Genomic DNA, 18,587 nt, shown 5'->3' with positions numbered 1-18,587 from the left:
AATGCCATGGAGTGGATTTCAATTTTACAGGAAACTTGTGCCTTTGCTTTTGACGCTGAAATTTCGTTATTTTTGCATGTATAAAATAGTAACGCAGGTTACAATTAGTTACGCAGATCTACTGAGCGTTTATATAGTGCCTTTATCGGCATTTTAAATGTGCGTGTTAAGTTGGTACTGAAACTTACACTCGGCAAAACGGATTTCCAGTGAAATAAACACGTCGCGAACACGTACTGCCTTCTGATGAGTATGATACCAAAGGCTGTGAGCTGCAGCACTTACTACTTCGAGAAAACTATAAACATAGTTGTGGATGCTGGCTCTTAATTCGCTCCTTTAAGTTCCGGGATTCCAAAATGCGGTCATATGCCTTCTAAACTGCCATCTCAAACTTTTGATAAATCATTTAATGGTTTATGGGGAGAGGGCGGAACATTCCGCACAAGTAAGAGTACGAAAACATGGACGTTTACCGCCTGGGGAGGAGGAAGGAGGGGGGCAGAGCGGCTGTCGCAAACCATCACGTCTACTTTGCTGCCTAAGGCTTGGAACTGCTCTTGCTGAGTGTCGCGTGGAGCCATTTATAACCGAAGGTGATAGGTAGATTAACAATGACTTAAAAAAGTAAGTGAAAAGGGCGATGCCAAAAAGTAAAAAAAACATGTATAAGAGGAGTTTCTGGAAGTCATCATCTCCTTGTCTACTGTGACGTGGAAGGCCCCGCAATCTTTCCTTCTCCGCTTCAAGGGCAGTGATAAGAGGCTCCCGTTTCAGGCAAGTGCACGTCTTGGGCAGGTGCATAGCCAGCATACGTCCCGCCGCTAGCGTGACGGCTAGATATAGTAAGGTCATGAGGCTCCCGTTTCCGTCCCGATAAGACACAACTCTGTGGCCTAAGAAACACTCGCGTCTATGTTACAGCGATATTTATAAAGACACACAAAAACAAAACTTCACAGACAAGCAAAAAATGAAAACTTATGTTGTTGTCTCGACTAATGTTGTTTTGACGGTTACACGCAGGCCATAATAAGTGCCGAGTGTCTTGTGCAATTCTATGCGAAGTAGCGATGACCTTCTTTTGTGTGACAGGTGCACGCTATTACAAGAGGAAATATCGGAAAGACCTAATTAACAGAATACCGACTATATAAAATACTCAAAACAAGTCGAGCGAAAGCACCACCTCTCTCCCTTCAACTATCTCTAACACCGCTTCAAACGCAATCTTCTCCTCTCTCAGCTTTGGCAGTCGAAAAACTGCTTAAGTAGAACCCGTGACACCAGTTCCACACACACTTTCACTTGACCAGCGTGCACGTTTGTGCGCACTGTGCTCCCCTGCAAAATGAATTCGCTAAACTTCGGTATCTGCCTCTTCGTTGCCATAATGCTTGTTATGGTTATGCCGAATGCAACGAGGCGCCCCCCTCGCGAGCCCGTGGATGCCTTTAGGGTAAGTTGTGACTCCATTTAGTGGAACCCTGTCGTACTGAGTACCATTCGCGGACTTCGTGATAGCGATCACGTATACTACTACAGTGTAAGGTTTATTCGAAACGTCACAATAATGGCTCTCATTGTATTTATCCAAAATCAGGGAAGTTTCGTAACGGTTGCGTCATTAGCGGAACCGGCCGCTTATGAAATATTGATGGCGCAGCAATGTGGGCACCATATGCGCTGCCCTACGGCTTATCAAGCTGTAAAAGTGCAATTTCCGTGAAGTTCACATTATATTACTGAACGAGCAGATATTAAAGCGCTCGCGCAGGTGGGAGTCTGATTGTTTTCGGCAGGTAAATCTTATATGGATAAAAAACTACCCTCTAGCAGTTCAGTAGAACCCCTAATCTCTAGAGTGAAGAAAGAGTTGTACTTGATTTGTGCCGGAACCTGTTTGTGCCTTGTAGTATCATATTGCGAAGGAACAAGCCGCTTGGTTGGGAGGTAACATGGATGCGAGAAAACGGGCCAAATTTTGCACCCTATGGGAACAAGAGAAAGAAAGCTTTTTGGGTACGGGAAGTATTCCAAGCGCGGCTTGGGACTGTAGGAGGCTGGGTGGTTGTGGCCTGAGGCGTCTCGAAGGTGTATATGTGTTGTCGAAGTGAGGCTGCTGCACTGACAGGCGCTACTGCAGTCCAAATTCACCACCACACTCAATGAAGAAATCGTGCAACCAACAATAAAATGGTGGCGAAGACGCTGTCGAACATATCATTTATCTAGATAGCTCGGTGTACTGTGTGGCATCCCAAATGCTTAAACCCTTTCAGCAATGATTTCTTGCTGCAACCAAGAAAATGTTTTCATTGGGTTCTACTAAATTATAAGGCTCCCATAAACCCATTAACGAAAAATAGAGCTAGTAGTAGAGCTAATATCTGACTTAATATTGAAGTGCTTAATCACAACTTCTGGCAGTTAAGGATGTAATGTCAAATTGAGTTTTTTTTTATGTTTTGCTAAATTTTATGGCACCATGAGTTTATACACAAACAAATGATCGTCGAAGTGCACATATTTATACATTTACAGGCTTGGGAATGAGTAGGTCGTGTACCTTTCTATACTAAACCTGGTAATTTTGCATTCACTCGAGTTTTTTTATGTTTGTATCGTCCAGCGTCGCTAAAACACAACAATGGCAAAGTTCATATAAACAGTAATCCTTGAAGGACAATACCCTTGCAAACTGGCAGTTTTGGTTTCGTTCTCTATGCGCTGGAGCAGGGGTTCTCAAGCATATTGGTCCCAGGGAACCCTGCTAAGTTCCGTTATTTGCCAAGGAACCCCCCTTCCCGCCGTTTTTCATTCCGTTCATGCTACATTAACGTGCAAGAAAATCAAAAGCAAGCATGGGTATCGTTTTTTTCCCCGTCGACTTTACGCGAATGCGTACGCTAGCTACACTTATCTCCAAGCAGGAGAAATGCGCACGGGGGTAATATAAGACCGGGATTCAAGTGCAATAGTTTAACCACGTGGCCCGTTTTCGGATTCTGGCTGGCTACAAGCTGGTGGCGAAATTTATTGCGCGGCTCGCGCGTTTCTGTAATGCGCCGAGATCCGCTTACTGACACTCGGTCGTGAGTAATGGAGGTTCCTTAGATCGATCGCACCTCAAGTTCACCATATAAGACTTTGCGACTGGGGAACCAGGGAAAATTTATCAGTGGCTCGCGGAACCCTGAGGAGGGGCCTGCGGAACCCCTAGGTTCCGCGGAACCCACTTTGAGAAACCATGCGCTAGAGGAACCTGTATGCGGTAGCGTCAATTGACACAACCAGGGCATTAAGAGTTAATAACGTACTCCCCTGCGCAATGCCACAACGCCGGTGACATTTTTTTAGTGAAATGGAATGCACGTCGCGGTAATTCGCTTATTTTATTTGTTCACGGAAATAATTGGGCACTCGAGTGCACGCTGTGAGGCTGCGCACACGGGGATTCCTAAGGGTCTGGCGGTCCCCCTCGGACGGTGAGTGGACTTAGGTGAAATGAGCCGCCGTGCTGGTCACCCTCACCTGTACTATGTGATGGGATGCTTTTTAAATGAGCAGTCGGATGTTTGTGAGGACTGGCAATGCTTTGGCTTAATAAAGTCGGAAGAACGTCTTGAGAAGTCTGCGTAAATAGTAGGTAAAAATGCTTTAGCATCTGCTCGCGTTATCTGTTTGATGAACACCGTGGCTGTCTCATACAATGCGCTGCATAATATTTTGGGAGTGACCGCATTGACGTGGCTCTCATTTATGCTGGGCACTAGAATAACTACAGCTGCTTCCTTTGTGATTTCCGTTGTGATTTTCGAACGTAGCTCTGGGTTGCTCTTTTTTGTGCAGATGTTTGGACATCTTCCTCGCATTGTCGCAATCTTCACGTCCACCAACGACTCGTCTTTCAACTGCCTGAGTGCCACCCTAGACCGTTATGACACTGAATCCAGGGAGGCTACCTACGTTTGGCATTTCAAGACACGGAACGGCACAGGAAGGTGAGTGAAGGTCGTGTGGATGTCTTAGACCTTTTGAAATGTCGCCATTCACGTCCTTAGGTTCCAGCGTATTCAAATATAGGTGACACAGAGCAACAGCAAAAGCGAAAATAAATTTTAAAATAGGAATATCCTAAATGTTGTTTTCTTGCAATGATTAGCCATACACTATTAAGCGGTAAACATTACCCTGTCTGTTTGGCCGTCACTCCGTAGGCATTTATCAAGATGAAATGGTTACAGAAGACAGATGCAACTCCAATGTTATCCAAGCTACCCTGGCAAAAAAAATATATATAATGTATTTGGCGCTCGGACGATTTTATCATTACGCCGAGTTTCATTTTTGACAAAATTAGCTAGTTCAGAGTGAGGTTGCCGACGTTACATAGTATTAACCCCGTCCCATTAACTCATTATAATTAGTTCATTAGCAGTGACGTTCTCCACGGTCTTAAGTTCCATTCTCCTGACGATAAATATGCTTCTAAGAGCGAACGAACAGCCCCATCTTTGTCTGCTTGGCTAAGACGCTCGCCCTTCCATGTTTCGCTAGTAACGCCAGGCCAATAAGTCCATTCCATTACCAATGGTCGTCGACAGCCAACTTAGGTCCACTTGAGGACGAAAGCCTCCTCCACCGACCTCCGATCGCTCCTGTCGGGCGCTGCTCGAGTTAAGTGGAGTGAAGTGAAGTTTGTTTATTTTTTCATAGAAAAGAGAGGACCGAGGCAAAAAGCGGTTAAGCTTGACGAGGCCTCGGTACCCTAAGCCTGTAAGCAGTACAGATACAAACGCAAAAACACTTAATACATAGAAGGCGCAGCAATCAAAATACAAAAATAATATATAAGCAGTAATGTGGATGAAATATTGTAAATCATTCAAATCAAGTACTTGTGTGTAAAACATAGAAATATAGATATGTACACTTACATCCACGTACCCACGTACATACAAATACACATACAGATCGAAGACGGTAAATTGCATTTTTACATTAAATTTCACCTTCAATCAGATGTTGTCTAGTATTATTCTTGAACACGTTTCCAGATAGAAAGAATTCATCAGGAAAGGGGAATTTGTTTTGGGGCGTTGGGTTATTTGGTTATTTCTAGCGTCCACATAGTTATTGAAAATCTCATTCTTGTAGTCCCGTCTTTCAGTATCCACTCGGTTGCCCTAGTGTTCCGTCTATTGTCATTTCGTCTAGTCACTACGCCATCCCAAGTGAACTTTTCTAATAATTTTACCTATGCTATCACCGACTCAAGTTTGTTTGCTGATCTGCGAAGCTTGCTTCCTACCTGCCGCGGTGGCTCAGTGCCTAAGGTGTTGTGCTGCTGAGCACGGGGACAGGGGTTCGATTCCCGGCCGCGGCGGCCCCTTTTCTGATGGAGACGAAAAGCAAAAACCCCCGTGTGTTCGAGATTTCTGCGCGCATTAAAGATCCCCAGGTGGTCAAAATTAATCTGACACCCTCCACTACGGCGCATCTCAACACCAGTGAAGCGTCGGTGCGTTAAACCCCACAATCAATCACTAAATCAAGGTCGCTTCCTGTCCCTACGTGTTACGGCTCTCATTCTCCTTTCCATGGCGCTTGAGAGCGACCCAAGTTGACGTTCCATTTGTGTATTGAGGCGTTACGTTTCTGCCCCGTATGTTATCACCAACAGGATGCATGAGTTGCATATTCTTTTTTGAGTGATACAAATGGTACACTTTCATTATTTCGATGGTTCGCAGAGCACACCAAAACCCATATTTGTGCTGTGCCGGATTTCCTTCTCGATGTTTCCGTACGCTATGAAAACTTGCCCTGGTAGCTACATTCTTCTGCTTGTATATCGAAGCTAGAAACAGCGTTTCGGCATGTGTATGTTTTATTACTACAAATTTATTCATAATATTTCGAACCTCCACGGCCACGCTTTCTGACTGTAGTTCCTCACGTATTTATGGTAGGTGCCCTACCGACTCACTCAACGAGGCTATCTTGTCTGTACACCTGAAATTCCTCAAAAATTCTTCGTTTATCCGTAATTCTGCGTTGTCGCGGTCAATATTTATAAATAATTCGTCTAGACATGCTGTGAATAGTTTTAGGAGATGGTATCTCCTTGTCGTACACCTTTGCTCATGCATGGTGAAGTACGTATTAGGTTTCATGTGAGAATTTATCGTACCCGTACTGTATCGTACTACTCCCCTTACCCACTTGTACCACAGTAACATTATCCCGTTATCCCTCCTGAGTAATCTCATGCAAATCAAGCAGAATTCTCGCTACAATTTCTACTTTCATTTTCCTACACTGTGCACTGTTATTCCTTATATTATAATAATCATGTATCCCCCCAATTTAATCTCATGCAAATCAAGCACCATTTTTGCTACTGTCTCTTCTTTTATTTTCTCACACTGTGCACTGTTACACCTTATATTATAATAATCATGTATCCCCCAATTTAATTACTAGCCTGCCCCCCGCCACAGTGACTGATTTCGGTGTGCTCCCACTTGTATTGCAATCATACCTATTGTGTCCATGTATGTTGGTCCGCTGGCTGTTGTTTGTTTTTGTTTTGTTTTCTATATTTTAGGGGGTGATTTTCTTTGCTTTCTAGCTGTCTTCCGTCCAACAACTTAGTGTACTCCCAGCATGGTCAATCTACTAGCACGGTCAATCTACTACCTCATTTCTGCAGGCCTTAGAGCCCGGTGTAACCTTAGCTCGTTCGCCACCTTCTGAATTCTGTTTATTGGCTTCACCAACTCTGTGCTCTGCTCAAATTCGTAGCGGCCACAGGGACCGCCCGCTCGCCCACACATTTCTCGCTCCGTTCGCCCTGGTTGTCCGGTTTTGTTTTTCTGCCTGGCGCCCTTCTGGAGTCGTGGCGGTGTGCCTCGGCCTGGGTGTGGTGTGCTGCGTGTTTCCCCTGGCTGCCGGGCTCGGCGCGCGTTGGGTGTGCCGGTTCCGCGCGGGAGGAGGGGGCGGACGTCACGGAGCTCCAGCTCCCCCTCCATTTACAATTTTCAATGCCGCTCTACTACAATTCACCATCATTACACTCCCTCTCTTCCTTCATTCCTCCTCCTCCACTTTTTACTGTCCCCCTCCTCACTTCCGTTCGGCTGGTTGAGGTGTCGACGTAACGGCAGATAATTATCGGCCTCTATCTCCTCTTCCCCCCACCCCAAACAACCACTTCCTACTTCCTCCTCCTCCTTGTATAGGACATCAAGGAGTTTTATGTAAGTCTGCTGTTTTCTTGAACCTTTCAATGCTTTAAGCAAAGCTGCGGTGTTTACTTAAACGCTTTTTCATAGTATCTATATGCGACGTGAAGGGCTTAAAAAAACAACGGTGATTTTCTATTACTTGACTGCCGACACGAATGTGGTTATTCATTTGCTGTTCTTTTCTAAACAAAGCCTGATTTCTATGTACTTGATAATCGAGGCTGTCTGTTACGCGGTCAACTATTACTTTCGTAATCAATTGGTATATAACTGAGAGTAGGCTGATGCGTCAGTAAGTTTCAAGGTTTTTATATAAACCTTCTTGTGAATCAGAATTATGTTCGTGTTTTTCCAGGATTTGGGGGCTTTAAGAGTCATTGTGTATTCTGAAAATAGTGCGGCAAGTTGTTCAAGTGCAACATCTCCTCACTGCTTTAAAGTATCTACGGTTATTGTGTCGTAATATGCAACTTTTCGTTCTTTTTTCATGCTTAGAGCCCTTTCTAACCCGTATTTCGGTACTATCGGGATATCGCAAGCCAAGATTGCATTATCAGTAGTTTCCTCTGTTCTAACGTCGCTGAATTAAAGCCTTGTGTAGAATCGTTCTGCAACTTCTATTATCTTGCTTACGCTGTGGGTAATACAGTTTCCCTGCTTCTCTTTGAGTACGGGCATTCTGTCGTTGCGGATAGCTAGCTTCCTCAAAGTTTCTTTTTGGCTTCCTGCTGTTTCCAACGTTTGCTCAATATCGGCATGTTCTACGCACGGATATTGATGTTTTTTTCGCTGTTCAGCTGTGTAGAGATCTCCGACATTACAATTTATTCGCGGTGCTCATAACGTTCGGTCCTTAGGCTACAAATTATGTGAGAAAATACCTGTAGATTCTCTAACCCCGTCTAGGATGCGAAATGTATACAGCTCGCCTGTCTTGAAGCCAAAGGGTGGAATGGCTTCTAATATTTTCTACAGACTAAGTTAGACAAAAGCTTTGAGAAAATGCCTCGCTTAACGTCGTAGCTTGCGCAATAATTTTATGCTCGTATACCACAAGGAGACACCGAGTGAACTAAAATTTAGGAGAAGGTGAGCAATGAAGGTAAGGAATTATGCAAGCGTGAGACTCTCTTTCATATGATTTTTCTCCAACAGTGACAGCCTTCTTCATCGTTTAGTGCGGTGTTTTCAGAAAGAAGGCGCTACTGAAATTACCTCTGTCATAAGGAACTACATGAGTAGTTCCAGCGAACTGACGGAGTTTCACAACTTAGGTTGAGGCTGAAATAAATTCTTCAATGTGTTTGACGAAAGTAACGATGGCAGGCGTTGTTCGATGTGGAGTGCATTTTCTTCTCTTTCAGAAAGGACGTTCCTTTCTACATAAAGATGGGAACTGCACCTAACCAGGCCAACTATTACGTCGACAACGGTGAGAAATATTTCATTACACGCGCTGGCTATCGTCCAAGAAGTATTAGATACGAAGCATCTCATGTTCGGGGCTGTGTCCCTACCTCCCTCGTCGCTGTCGTTGTCCGCCGCCCGCACTCCACTGCACATGCGCGTCTCTTCAGCCCCGTCAGCTTTCGGGCTGACGTCAGCGCAGTCCACTATAAAAACAAATAGTTAGGCGGCTCCCGATTTCGATCCCACGACTCTCTGGCCGCAACGGGAGGTACGTGGCGCTCTTCCCACAGCGCTCCAAACCAAGACCCAAACATGTGGTACGAAGCGCCTTATGTCCTTCACTCATTCAAACTACGTCAAGAAGCTACTGATACAACGAAGGAACGCGAAGCTGTACGTCAACGGACCAGACGAACTGAAAACTAATGGGAACTGCAGTCGACCCCATTGGTGCTTCGCATACTATTCATTGTTCCCCTACGGGAAGATGGTGTAATTTTTATTCTTGGAGATCTCGCGCGCAAGTGATAATGTTGCGGCTTCAAGTGTGTCTTAATTCTTTAAGTATGATGATTGTGGCGGCATATATGTGAGTTTCAGTAAATTGCAGCACACTGAAGGCTTAATATTATTTTTTTACTTTTTTACATCAAATAATTTATTTAAAAATTTTAAGGCACTTGTTTTAAAAATACATGACGCCCATGACAAAGCTCTTAGAAACGGTAAAAGGAAGGAACAGGAAACTATTTTCAGCAAACCGCTAACAAGGCAACGAAACAGGGAGAATGCCTACCGAACCTCTAAATCAGGCCTATGTAAAAATCTGCAGAATTACTAGGAATTACCTTTAAACGCATAAGCACTGTCCCACGGCTTCCTGGCTGCTCTAAATTTACGTTTGCTTGAGAGATTGTAGAAACGCATCAACGCATGCAGTTTCTAACTTATTTTTATTTTTAAGTTAATATTGACAGCGTGTTGATTGGATACACTATTGCGATTTACTTAATTAATTTTCAGTACTCCATGAGTGGGAATCACTCACGCATTACTTGCCTGATTGCGCGAAAATGGCTCCGTCTTTACCACGCCGTATACAGGGTGATCAAAGTTATGTCGACATATTTAAAAAATAAGCCCTTAAATGTACGTGAACACAACCGTTACAGTGAGGTTGTGTGCCGAGGGGGACACAGAATGAGGTGGTAAATATTTATTGCGCTGGACTGATTAACTAGAACTGAATGATTAACGTTTTAGTGGCTGGAGTACGCAGGCATGTTTGTATTGAAAAATGAGACGCAATCGTGTTTCTACGCAGTTTCATTTGACAGAATTCTTCTAGCGCATTCTTATGCCGGGATATCGAACTGCGAAGTTTCATTGCCGTTCGCATGATAACGCATGCAAGACAGTGAGGTCCGGCGCAGCGCTCCCCCTCATGAAAATGTTTACCGAGATTTAATAAACTTGTTATAGACATTGCTCAAAAGAATCCTATAAACATTTTGCCAACATTCTATAGAATATTTCTATTGAGTTTTCATTACAAATTGGCCACCGCGTTTCAATTAAAAGTCTATAGAGCCAAGTCAGTAGGCATTATCGGTTCTGAATGTAGTTTCTTATGATTTTCTTATGGGGTTTTTATAAAATATATTCAATAGGTTTTCTATGCAATTCTTACTGAGTACAGTCGCAACAGCCTGTTGCGTGGAAATCAGGTTTGAATACAGTTTCTGACGGATTTTTCTTAAATTTGTGGCAATTAATTTTTTATAATATTCCTATTGAGTATAGTCGTAACATCGTGATGCGTGTAAATAAAGTTTGAATAGACTTTTTGATCAGTTTTTATTAAATTTGCCAGGATTAGCTTTCTTAAAATTATTATTGAGCGAGGTCGTATCAACCTGTTGCGTTTGAGTCAGCTTTGAATACAGTTTCTGTCGGGTTTCTATTAAATTTATCTCAATTAGATTTCTATAAAATTCTTATTGTGCCCAGTCATCACAACCTGTTGCATATGAGCTAGGTCTGAACAGAATGTCTGATGAGTTTTTATTAAATTTATCTGTATTACCTTTCTATAAAATTCTTATTGAGTGTAGTCGTAATATCCTGTTGCCTGTGAGTCAGGTTTTCTGGCAAGTTTTAGCAGAGGAGCTTTGCAGGGGCTCGAACTCTCCGTCGGTGATGTCCGCCATCCCAGGCGCCACCACTCCCAAGTGCTCCCAAGACGAAGTGACGGGACGTCCATCGCGCGATCTCGATTGATGAGGCGGGGCAGGCGGCGCTATAGCACCCCACATATATGCACCGATAAGCTACCAGACCTCCGTGGGTAGGCTTTAGAAACGCAATACAGAGTCTATTGAAACTCAACATAATGAAGGTAATAAGATTCTTGCTGCGTGTTCGTTATAAAAAGTTTATTGCCTGTCTAATGACCACAGTCCACACATTCGGAGTTCAAACGACTTTATAGAAAGGCAATACAAAGTTTGTTAAAACTCAATATAGTGAAGGCAATAAAATTCATGTTGCATTTTTGCAATAAAAAGTTGATTGATTTTATATTGGCCGCATTTTTAAGATGGGAGATTTGGTTCACTCTACACAAACGCAATATGAAGTGTATTAAAACTCAATGTCTTGAAGGCAATAAAATGTTGGTTGAGGTTTTGCAATACAAAGTTTGTTGACTTTTTAACGAGCACAGTCTATAAACGATGAGTTTTAATTGACTTTTTATTGACTCAATAGAAACACAATAGGGGGTCTATTAAAACTCAACGTCCGTTTTCATGAGGGCCTCCCCTTTGTGAAGTCCCTGCTGTGTACTGTGTTCAGTTGGACAACGGGGTGGAGGCATTGGCTAAAGTTATAACTTGCACCCTTTCAGTCTTGGCTGGCGTTATCGCAATCTGCACTACCCGGAATGGCTATAGAAACACAGCAATAAGGAGAGGAGCTCTGCGCCGGTCTGCATGGTCTAGCGCGCATAATAATCCCATCGGCAATTTAACTTCGCAGTTTGATATCTCAAAGCAGGAATGAGCTAGAGGAATTGCGCCAAATGAGAGGAGCTCTGCGCCGGTCTGCATGGTCTAGCGTGCATAATAATCCCATCGGCAATTAAACTTCGCAGTTTGATATCTCAAAGCAGGAATGAGCTAGAGGAATTGCGCCAAATGAAACTTCTTAGAAACACAATGGCGTCTAACTTTTTAATGCAAACATGATAGCTTACTGCAGCCTGAAAAAGTTAATTACCAATTTTAGTTAATTATACCACAGACATCAGTAACTACCACCTAATTGTGCTTGCCGCCTGGGCGTGTAATCTAAGTGTAGAGGTGGTCTTCCCGTGAATATAAGCGTATATTTTTTAAAGACCTGTCAACAATTTTGATCACCTTGTAGAGCAGTGCCGTGTTAGCAAAAGTTTCTTTTGCTGCATGCAGCCCGGAGCCCCTGCGGGGTCATCAAATGAAGGTTCTTAGTGGGAGCGGCAAGCTACACGAGTTCGCATTTTTCATCTTCGATCACCCCGTCTTTCTAGTTGCTTACCATTATTAACGTCGAGCATTACCTTGGAAACACAGCTCAGTGGCATTCCTGACCTCCAGCTTTAAAGTGGGCCTCCGTTTTTTCATCATTTGTCTGTGAACCCAAATACGGCTGGATCAGCCAGTGACCATGGAAGCAGCTCTCAGAAGCTAAATCCCGTCCATTTGAAGACTTCGTGTTTGTCCTGGACTTCAAATCAACCATCCTCAACTCACACGTTCCTTGACAAAATTTAGGGGAAATTCCCAATGTGAAGGAAGTTTCTACGAAGGAAAATTCGAAATCCACCTCAATGCCGCCGTTAGGCAACAGAGGAAAGCTTTATAGCTTCCGTTTGTACCCTACGGCTGCATTGAGGTCGATGTCGAACTTTCCATCACTCATACGTTCCTTTTTAAGGGGATTGCATAGGGACGACGTCAGCTGCCCTAAGAAGATCAAGATTCATTGACAACTCCTAGTTTATCTGGGACGTTATTTATCTGCCAACCGCTGTTCTCGCATAACCACTAGAAGGGGTTTGACCATGACGGTGACAGCTTAGGTCAAAGGCTGAGATCGGATTTTTGTTTCGGATTTACCGCGTGACGGCTCTGAATTCGGCTCCTTGTAAGGTGGCTATTAAAATGTTCATTTATGTGATTTCGTAATAATTTGATGTTTCTTTAATTTTTGTTTATTCGACGGAAGGCGGCACATGTACTAAATTATGGTAATTTCGTTGTCTAATTATGGTTTCGTGTTATTTTTTATTTTTTGTGCAAACCCCTATAGGGCAAATCTGGTGATCATGACAGAAATTGGGGACTTCTCCTTTTTTGAAGAATTTATAGTTTTTTATAACAGCGAACCTTTACATGCCTTAGTCTCGCCATATTGTGTGCGTGGAAAATTGCGTGGAAAATTCGGTGCATACGAGAACTGTTCAGAACCGAAAGCACATGTTTCGCGCTTCGTCTTGAAGGCCCTGTGCAGCGACACTTTTGACAGTGTTTTTTCTTCACGCTGGAAGTGCTTGCTGGGCGACATTTTCACTCGTGTGTTTCACGTTTAAGTATGTGAGCATCACTGGCTTCCCCTTTATGCCTGCACCGGCGGTGGAGCGTAGTCAGGCTTCACGCACTCACTGATAACTTCTCGCTTCTGCTAGAGGAAGATCACAGCGTGAACGACTGGCTACCTGTTGCGACCTGGCTTCTGGCCCTCGTAATAGAGCTGTTTGAATTGGTGTGTTCTCTAGAGAGTAAAATGCAGACGACGAAGCAGGACAACCGACAGCACATGCGTGTCGGCTACTACAAACTCTGGTCTCCTCAATCTTTATTCAGCAAATTAGCTTAGAAGTATGCTCAATCGGTATTTACAAGCAAACTTTTTTTTTACTTTCCTGGCACTTATTCCATCTTCGATTGTCAGCCTTCTTAAAGGAGCCATGAAGACAAAATACAAGTTGGGTTTATTAGAAAGACTGCTTAGTCCCAATAACAATGATACCAATATCATCGCAATCTTCGAACAAATAACGGAGATATTAAAGAAAACGTTTGAAGCAGTCGCGACTCCCTAGCCAATTTCCCGCAACTTTTCTATGACGTCACGGAACCTTGTTTCTGCGATTGACGGCCGCCTAAGAGACCTGTCGTGACGACACATGACTGGACGTCTGTAATGGGGCCTCTAGTTCCATTTGACCGCATCACTTGAATGCTAACGTGCAATTAACGCACTGAAAATTATGTTTTATTGTTGGCCCGTACGACGTCATTCTTGCTCATAACACGTCACTGTGGCGCAAAATTTGAAAGTTTTTAAATACTTCTTGCTTTTTTTCGTTAAAAAAACATCTTTTGTGGCTCTAATGGAGCTGAGTGAGATACTGAATCCTCGTTCTTTCAAATTAAACGAAGTTGTATTTTCTCTTCATGGCTCCTTTAACAGAACGGAAGGCATCCACATTTACCCTAATTTCACAAGCAATGTTTTCACTTCGTATTTCAGACAGTTTTGTGTTCATGTTCGGTCACCCGTGAAACAGGGCCGATGTAGTCATCCGGGAAATAATCAACAAGGCAGCTTTTTGGGCGTCTTGGTGGCGTTTTTTCGATACATAATCAATTTAATTTTCATAGTTGGGGTTTCTATACGGTTTAGTGTGATGACATCCCAAAGTGGGGAAGCAATATTACTGCATGAAAGTTGTGTCTTATGCCTTTCTTTGAATCAAAGCTAGGTTCTCAGGCCTCATAAATTTGGAGAATGATTATCCCAAAGCGTTATGTCGAATAACACGTTCGCCCACATGATTCTGCAGGGATAAGTAAAAGGAAACCAAAGATTACGGACCATTTTATTAAACAAAACATGGTACTTTTCCTATATTAGCGTTAATTCTGGGGTAATATGTAGCTTCGTTCTAAGAAAAAAGAATAAATAAGAACTTCTTTACTCAGTTCATGGGGCCATTTGTGGAAATAGGAAGGCACCACACACCACAAAAAAAAACTTAAGGTCAGTGCAGGTCACATGGGTAGTACAACCTAAAATAGTTACCTACAGCATTTTTCGGATGTTGGCAAGCATTGCAGGTGAGTGCTAGTTTTTCACAAGTGTTTTTCAGAGCCCGGGAATGTCGTGAAACCACGCTTCGCGGGAGTCCAGTGGAACACCACGAAATTATTACTTTCTTTGTGTGACGAACAGAGATGGAATTACGGAGAGTCTTTGTCGAAATAAGTGCAGGCTAGGAGGAAGTCTTCTGTACCACGAGCAATTCATAGATTGTCTGAAGTTCAACTGCGACGAAGTTTTTTGATGATTCTAGTAATAAGAGGTGTTTCTGTAGGTTTCTTGGAAAACCTTGTTCAGCCTAGCTGGAGACGTAAGCTAAGGCATTTACGTTTTTCGTGGCTGATGTGCTTTGGGCATAGACAAGAAAAGTTTGACAGAGACTGTGCCCGATCACTGAATAAGCCTGCTGGCTCCATGACGTCTTGCGTTTTTTGATACGAGAAACGGGTCTAATAAATATCAGAGCATAAGAATGCATAAAACAGTGTTATGATGACAAAACCATTCTTCCCGGTCAGTAACATCACATGGCCCTTATGGTATAGCACGTGCCCTGACAAGAGCAATTTCGGACGAGGTGGTAGCTATTAGCCTCGACGAAAAGTCCTCTCTTGCTTGCAGAAAATATGCCAAAATGGATGATTTCCTCATCTGCAAATGTCCTCGAAGTGTAATAGTCTTGTGCCTCCCCAGCAACGCAATATGTATCTCCTGTCTCCGGCTGCCAATGTCTAGCTTTTCCCATCCCCTAACGCTCCCAGTGCCCTTGATTCAATGCCGATTTTCTCAAATGAATTTTCTGGCCATCAGCCTGCTTCCGCGCTTTTCATTGTGAGAGCGCACAATTGCCCATGTTTTTAATGTGTATTTATTGTGTACTATCTTGAACCGCCATTTGATGCATAATACTCATTAAAATAGGCGTACCTTAATCGGTCACGTTCGGACTTCTAGCCCCAAGCCCTCCTTACGCTTCTTTGGTACCGAGTAAAGAGAACAGGCATGACCTATGACCCTGATTTTAGTAGTTTTGAATGGTCTTGACTATATCATCGCATCTTTTCCTTCAAGTAAAAGAAGTGATGCCTTCAAATGCCCTGTTTTTTTTCGATTGGCAGATAAATCTTGGAAAAAATGGGCCAAACGTTTACAGTTTTGGTTACGACAAAAAACTATCGCCTTCAAAGTTCTCACCTTTCTTCTTTTGTTTGCTTCAATTGGGCGTTAGGGTACGTTTCAGGCATTAGGCACGGCAATTCAGATTGTACATTTGGCCTTTTGTCTTCTCTCGTAATATTCACCCTTTGTGTTCCTTCTGGAACACGACATTTTCTTACAGACCGGACGAACCTGTACACGGCGTTCTACAACTACACAGATTACGAGAACTGCATGGTGGCAATTATCCCAACCCCTGAGCACAATCGTAAGTTACCGCATACAGGCTCTTATGACGCAAAGTGTGCTCTTGCTTCATTATAATTTACATGCAATCCCCCTAGGCCTGAGTAATAAGGGAGTAACTAATGCAGCTGCGGTAAAAGGCGCCCTAAATTTATTTCCGCATCCTGAGGATTCCTCCACTTCAAGTTTCATAAGTACTTACTGGACAGGCGGAAACGGCACGCAGCGTGCTGAATGGAGTAAAGACATATGGGAAATGTCGGCTGTGAATTCGCGCTTGTGTGGTTGGGTACACTGAAGTAAACGCATGAAAACGCTAAAGAGAAACGCAATTGTCACAGTGACCAGCATGGATATGGGAGGAGAAATGTTCTGCCCGCTGTACTGCACTCTTCTAGGGATGATTGTGGACACGCTTGAGACCAGAAGCTGACACGTCTTGACCGCTAAGTGATACGAACGAAGATGTCGCTGAAATAACGGGGTCGCAGTTCTTAAGTACTTCGTAACACAAGGTTTCATAAACAAAATAGAAGTGTGCATAAACCGAAAACGGCTACATCTGTTCTAAATAGGGCAAGCGTAGGTCATTAGGACAGGAGAAACTTAGAATAAATGGGAATGTTTACTGCGCAAAATATTCGGACACAGGCTTGTTTTTTTCTTCAGATCCTTCTCAATAACAGAAACCGCGTCTGGGATCCAGCCTGTGCCGCTGGAACCAGCAGCTGCACGGCGTCTTAGCCACCAAAACACGGGGGGTGTTGGAGAGAGGGAGAAAAATAGTTCGTTCGGAACTCCGGTCTGTTACTGGGCTTTCAATGCTGGTTCAGTTTACCTTATTTTTTGAGACGCTGGGCATGCAAGACTCCGTAAGAGTTGATCCTTTTCTCACTTTGTATTCTTTGCCTTTGCGCGTTACCAGACTGTCGATCATTCGGAACTCCCCACTGAGAATCTAGAAATCTGTGTTATTGTAGCTTCATAGAACGACCATGATAGACATTGGACGTAGCACTAAAGCATTTCCAGAAAAACACACAAAGCTTTGGCATTGAAAGCACGTAAAGCAGACTTAAGCACCGCGAGGAATATTTCTTCTGTTAACACCTTTCTGAGCAGGCTTGGAGTATGTCGACAGCGGCCAAATATGTCACGTCTGAGTAGGGTAGTAGGTGAGTCGTTAGCCTCTACTCCGCGCTCGTCGGTTCGAATCCCGTTTCTGTTACTTTTTTTTTACTTAGGCAACCGCATACAGTTTGTGTGTTCGTAACTGCTTTTTCAGCTTCCCATACGTTACGCAGTTCTTCCAAATTGATAATATGCCTGGACTAATTCCTTCGTAAACACGTTGAATAACAAAATGCTACCAGAAAAGGAAAGCGGAACCAATGAGTGAATAACGCAGTATATTGGTATTGTAGGCCCCATTGCATTCAGCGCATATTACAAATCAACTTTGATCTATTCCAGATTGCGTGCTATGGGTGAAGCGATCTGTGGCCCGGGCGGTTCCTCAAGACTGCCTCGACAACTACGAACAAACATGTGACGTCAGGGTCCCACAGTTTGACAACGATCTTTGCGATGAGGATCAATAATTTTTTTTAATAAAGAGGCCTTCTCAGCTACCGTCTTTTACCGTTTCGCAGTATTTGGGGATAATCGTCGGGCCACTATAATCTTCGTGCTTATGGTTGCAAGAATACTGAAGAGAAGCGTGTACGACGCCTTGCTCAACCGAAGTCCGTCGACCCTGAAGTGGTGGCTGGAGTAATCAGAAACTGAAAAAAAGAAGAAACAAGCTGACAAAGAATAAACAAGCGGTGCCCCCTGCTCCGCCCCCCCCCCCCCTAGGTTGCTACAAGAGCTCTTCGATGTAGGCAGTTGCGAAACTCCGCCTCAAAAAACGGCGCGCACCTGGATCCCCCCTGCTTTGGATCGTATGTACGGTGGCGCCACCGCGGCCACCACACGCACTATCCAAAATACACAGCAATTACAAAACCTAACAATTTGACGTTAACTATATTTTAATGGTGCATACTTTTGTTTATTTTTGCACTTTCCTGAGTTCTTGATCGTTTCTTTAAGTGAAGTTTTTTGTTGCGATAGTTTCTGCGTCTGCGCAACTGCCTCGACCGATTGGCGCTTTCACTTCGGCACAGCATAGGTGCGACATGAAGTACAAAACTTGCAGTTCTCGCTCGGCCTACATCACACTGAATACCAAAACTAATCCAGTAGCTGATCCAGTGGCTCTAAATAATCCTTTAAAGCTTGCGTAAAGCCGTCGAAGCGAATTTTTAGCTTTTTTTTTTGCCGCCGGCAGACAGCAGACGCGCAGCAGGCGACGATGCGCAGGTGACAACGCAT

The 18,587-nt window shown here is 43.6% G+C and overlaps 1 protein-coding gene across 1 annotated transcript; it reads left to right on the top strand.

Moving 5' to 3' along the window:
* The first annotated feature begins 1,285 nt into the window (after nucleotides 1–1,285).
* Nucleotides 1,286–17,843, top strand: LOC144150236 (uncharacterized). Its single transcript, XM_077682092.1, has 5 exons — nucleotides 1,286–1,459; nucleotides 3,853–4,004; nucleotides 8,618–8,685; nucleotides 16,147–16,233; nucleotides 17,685–17,843. The coding sequence occupies exons 1-5, from the start codon at nucleotides 1,352–1,354 to the stop codon at nucleotides 17,810–17,812; spliced, it is 543 nt and encodes a 180-aa protein (XP_077538218.1). The 5' UTR covers nucleotides 1,286–1,351; the 3' UTR covers nucleotides 17,813–17,843.
* The last annotated feature ends 744 nt before the right edge of the window (nucleotides 17,844–18,587 follow it).

This window comes from Haemaphysalis longicornis, unplaced genomic scaffold (assembly GCF_048455015.1).
Source record: "Haemaphysalis longicornis isolate Haplotype H1 unplaced genomic scaffold, Haemaphysalis longicornis Haplotype H1 scaffold_8, whole genome shotgun sequence".
Classification (NCBI taxonomy): domain Eukaryota; kingdom Metazoa; phylum Arthropoda; class Arachnida; order Ixodida; family Ixodidae; genus Haemaphysalis; species Haemaphysalis longicornis.
This window is presented reverse-complemented; position numbering and strand designations above follow the sequence as displayed.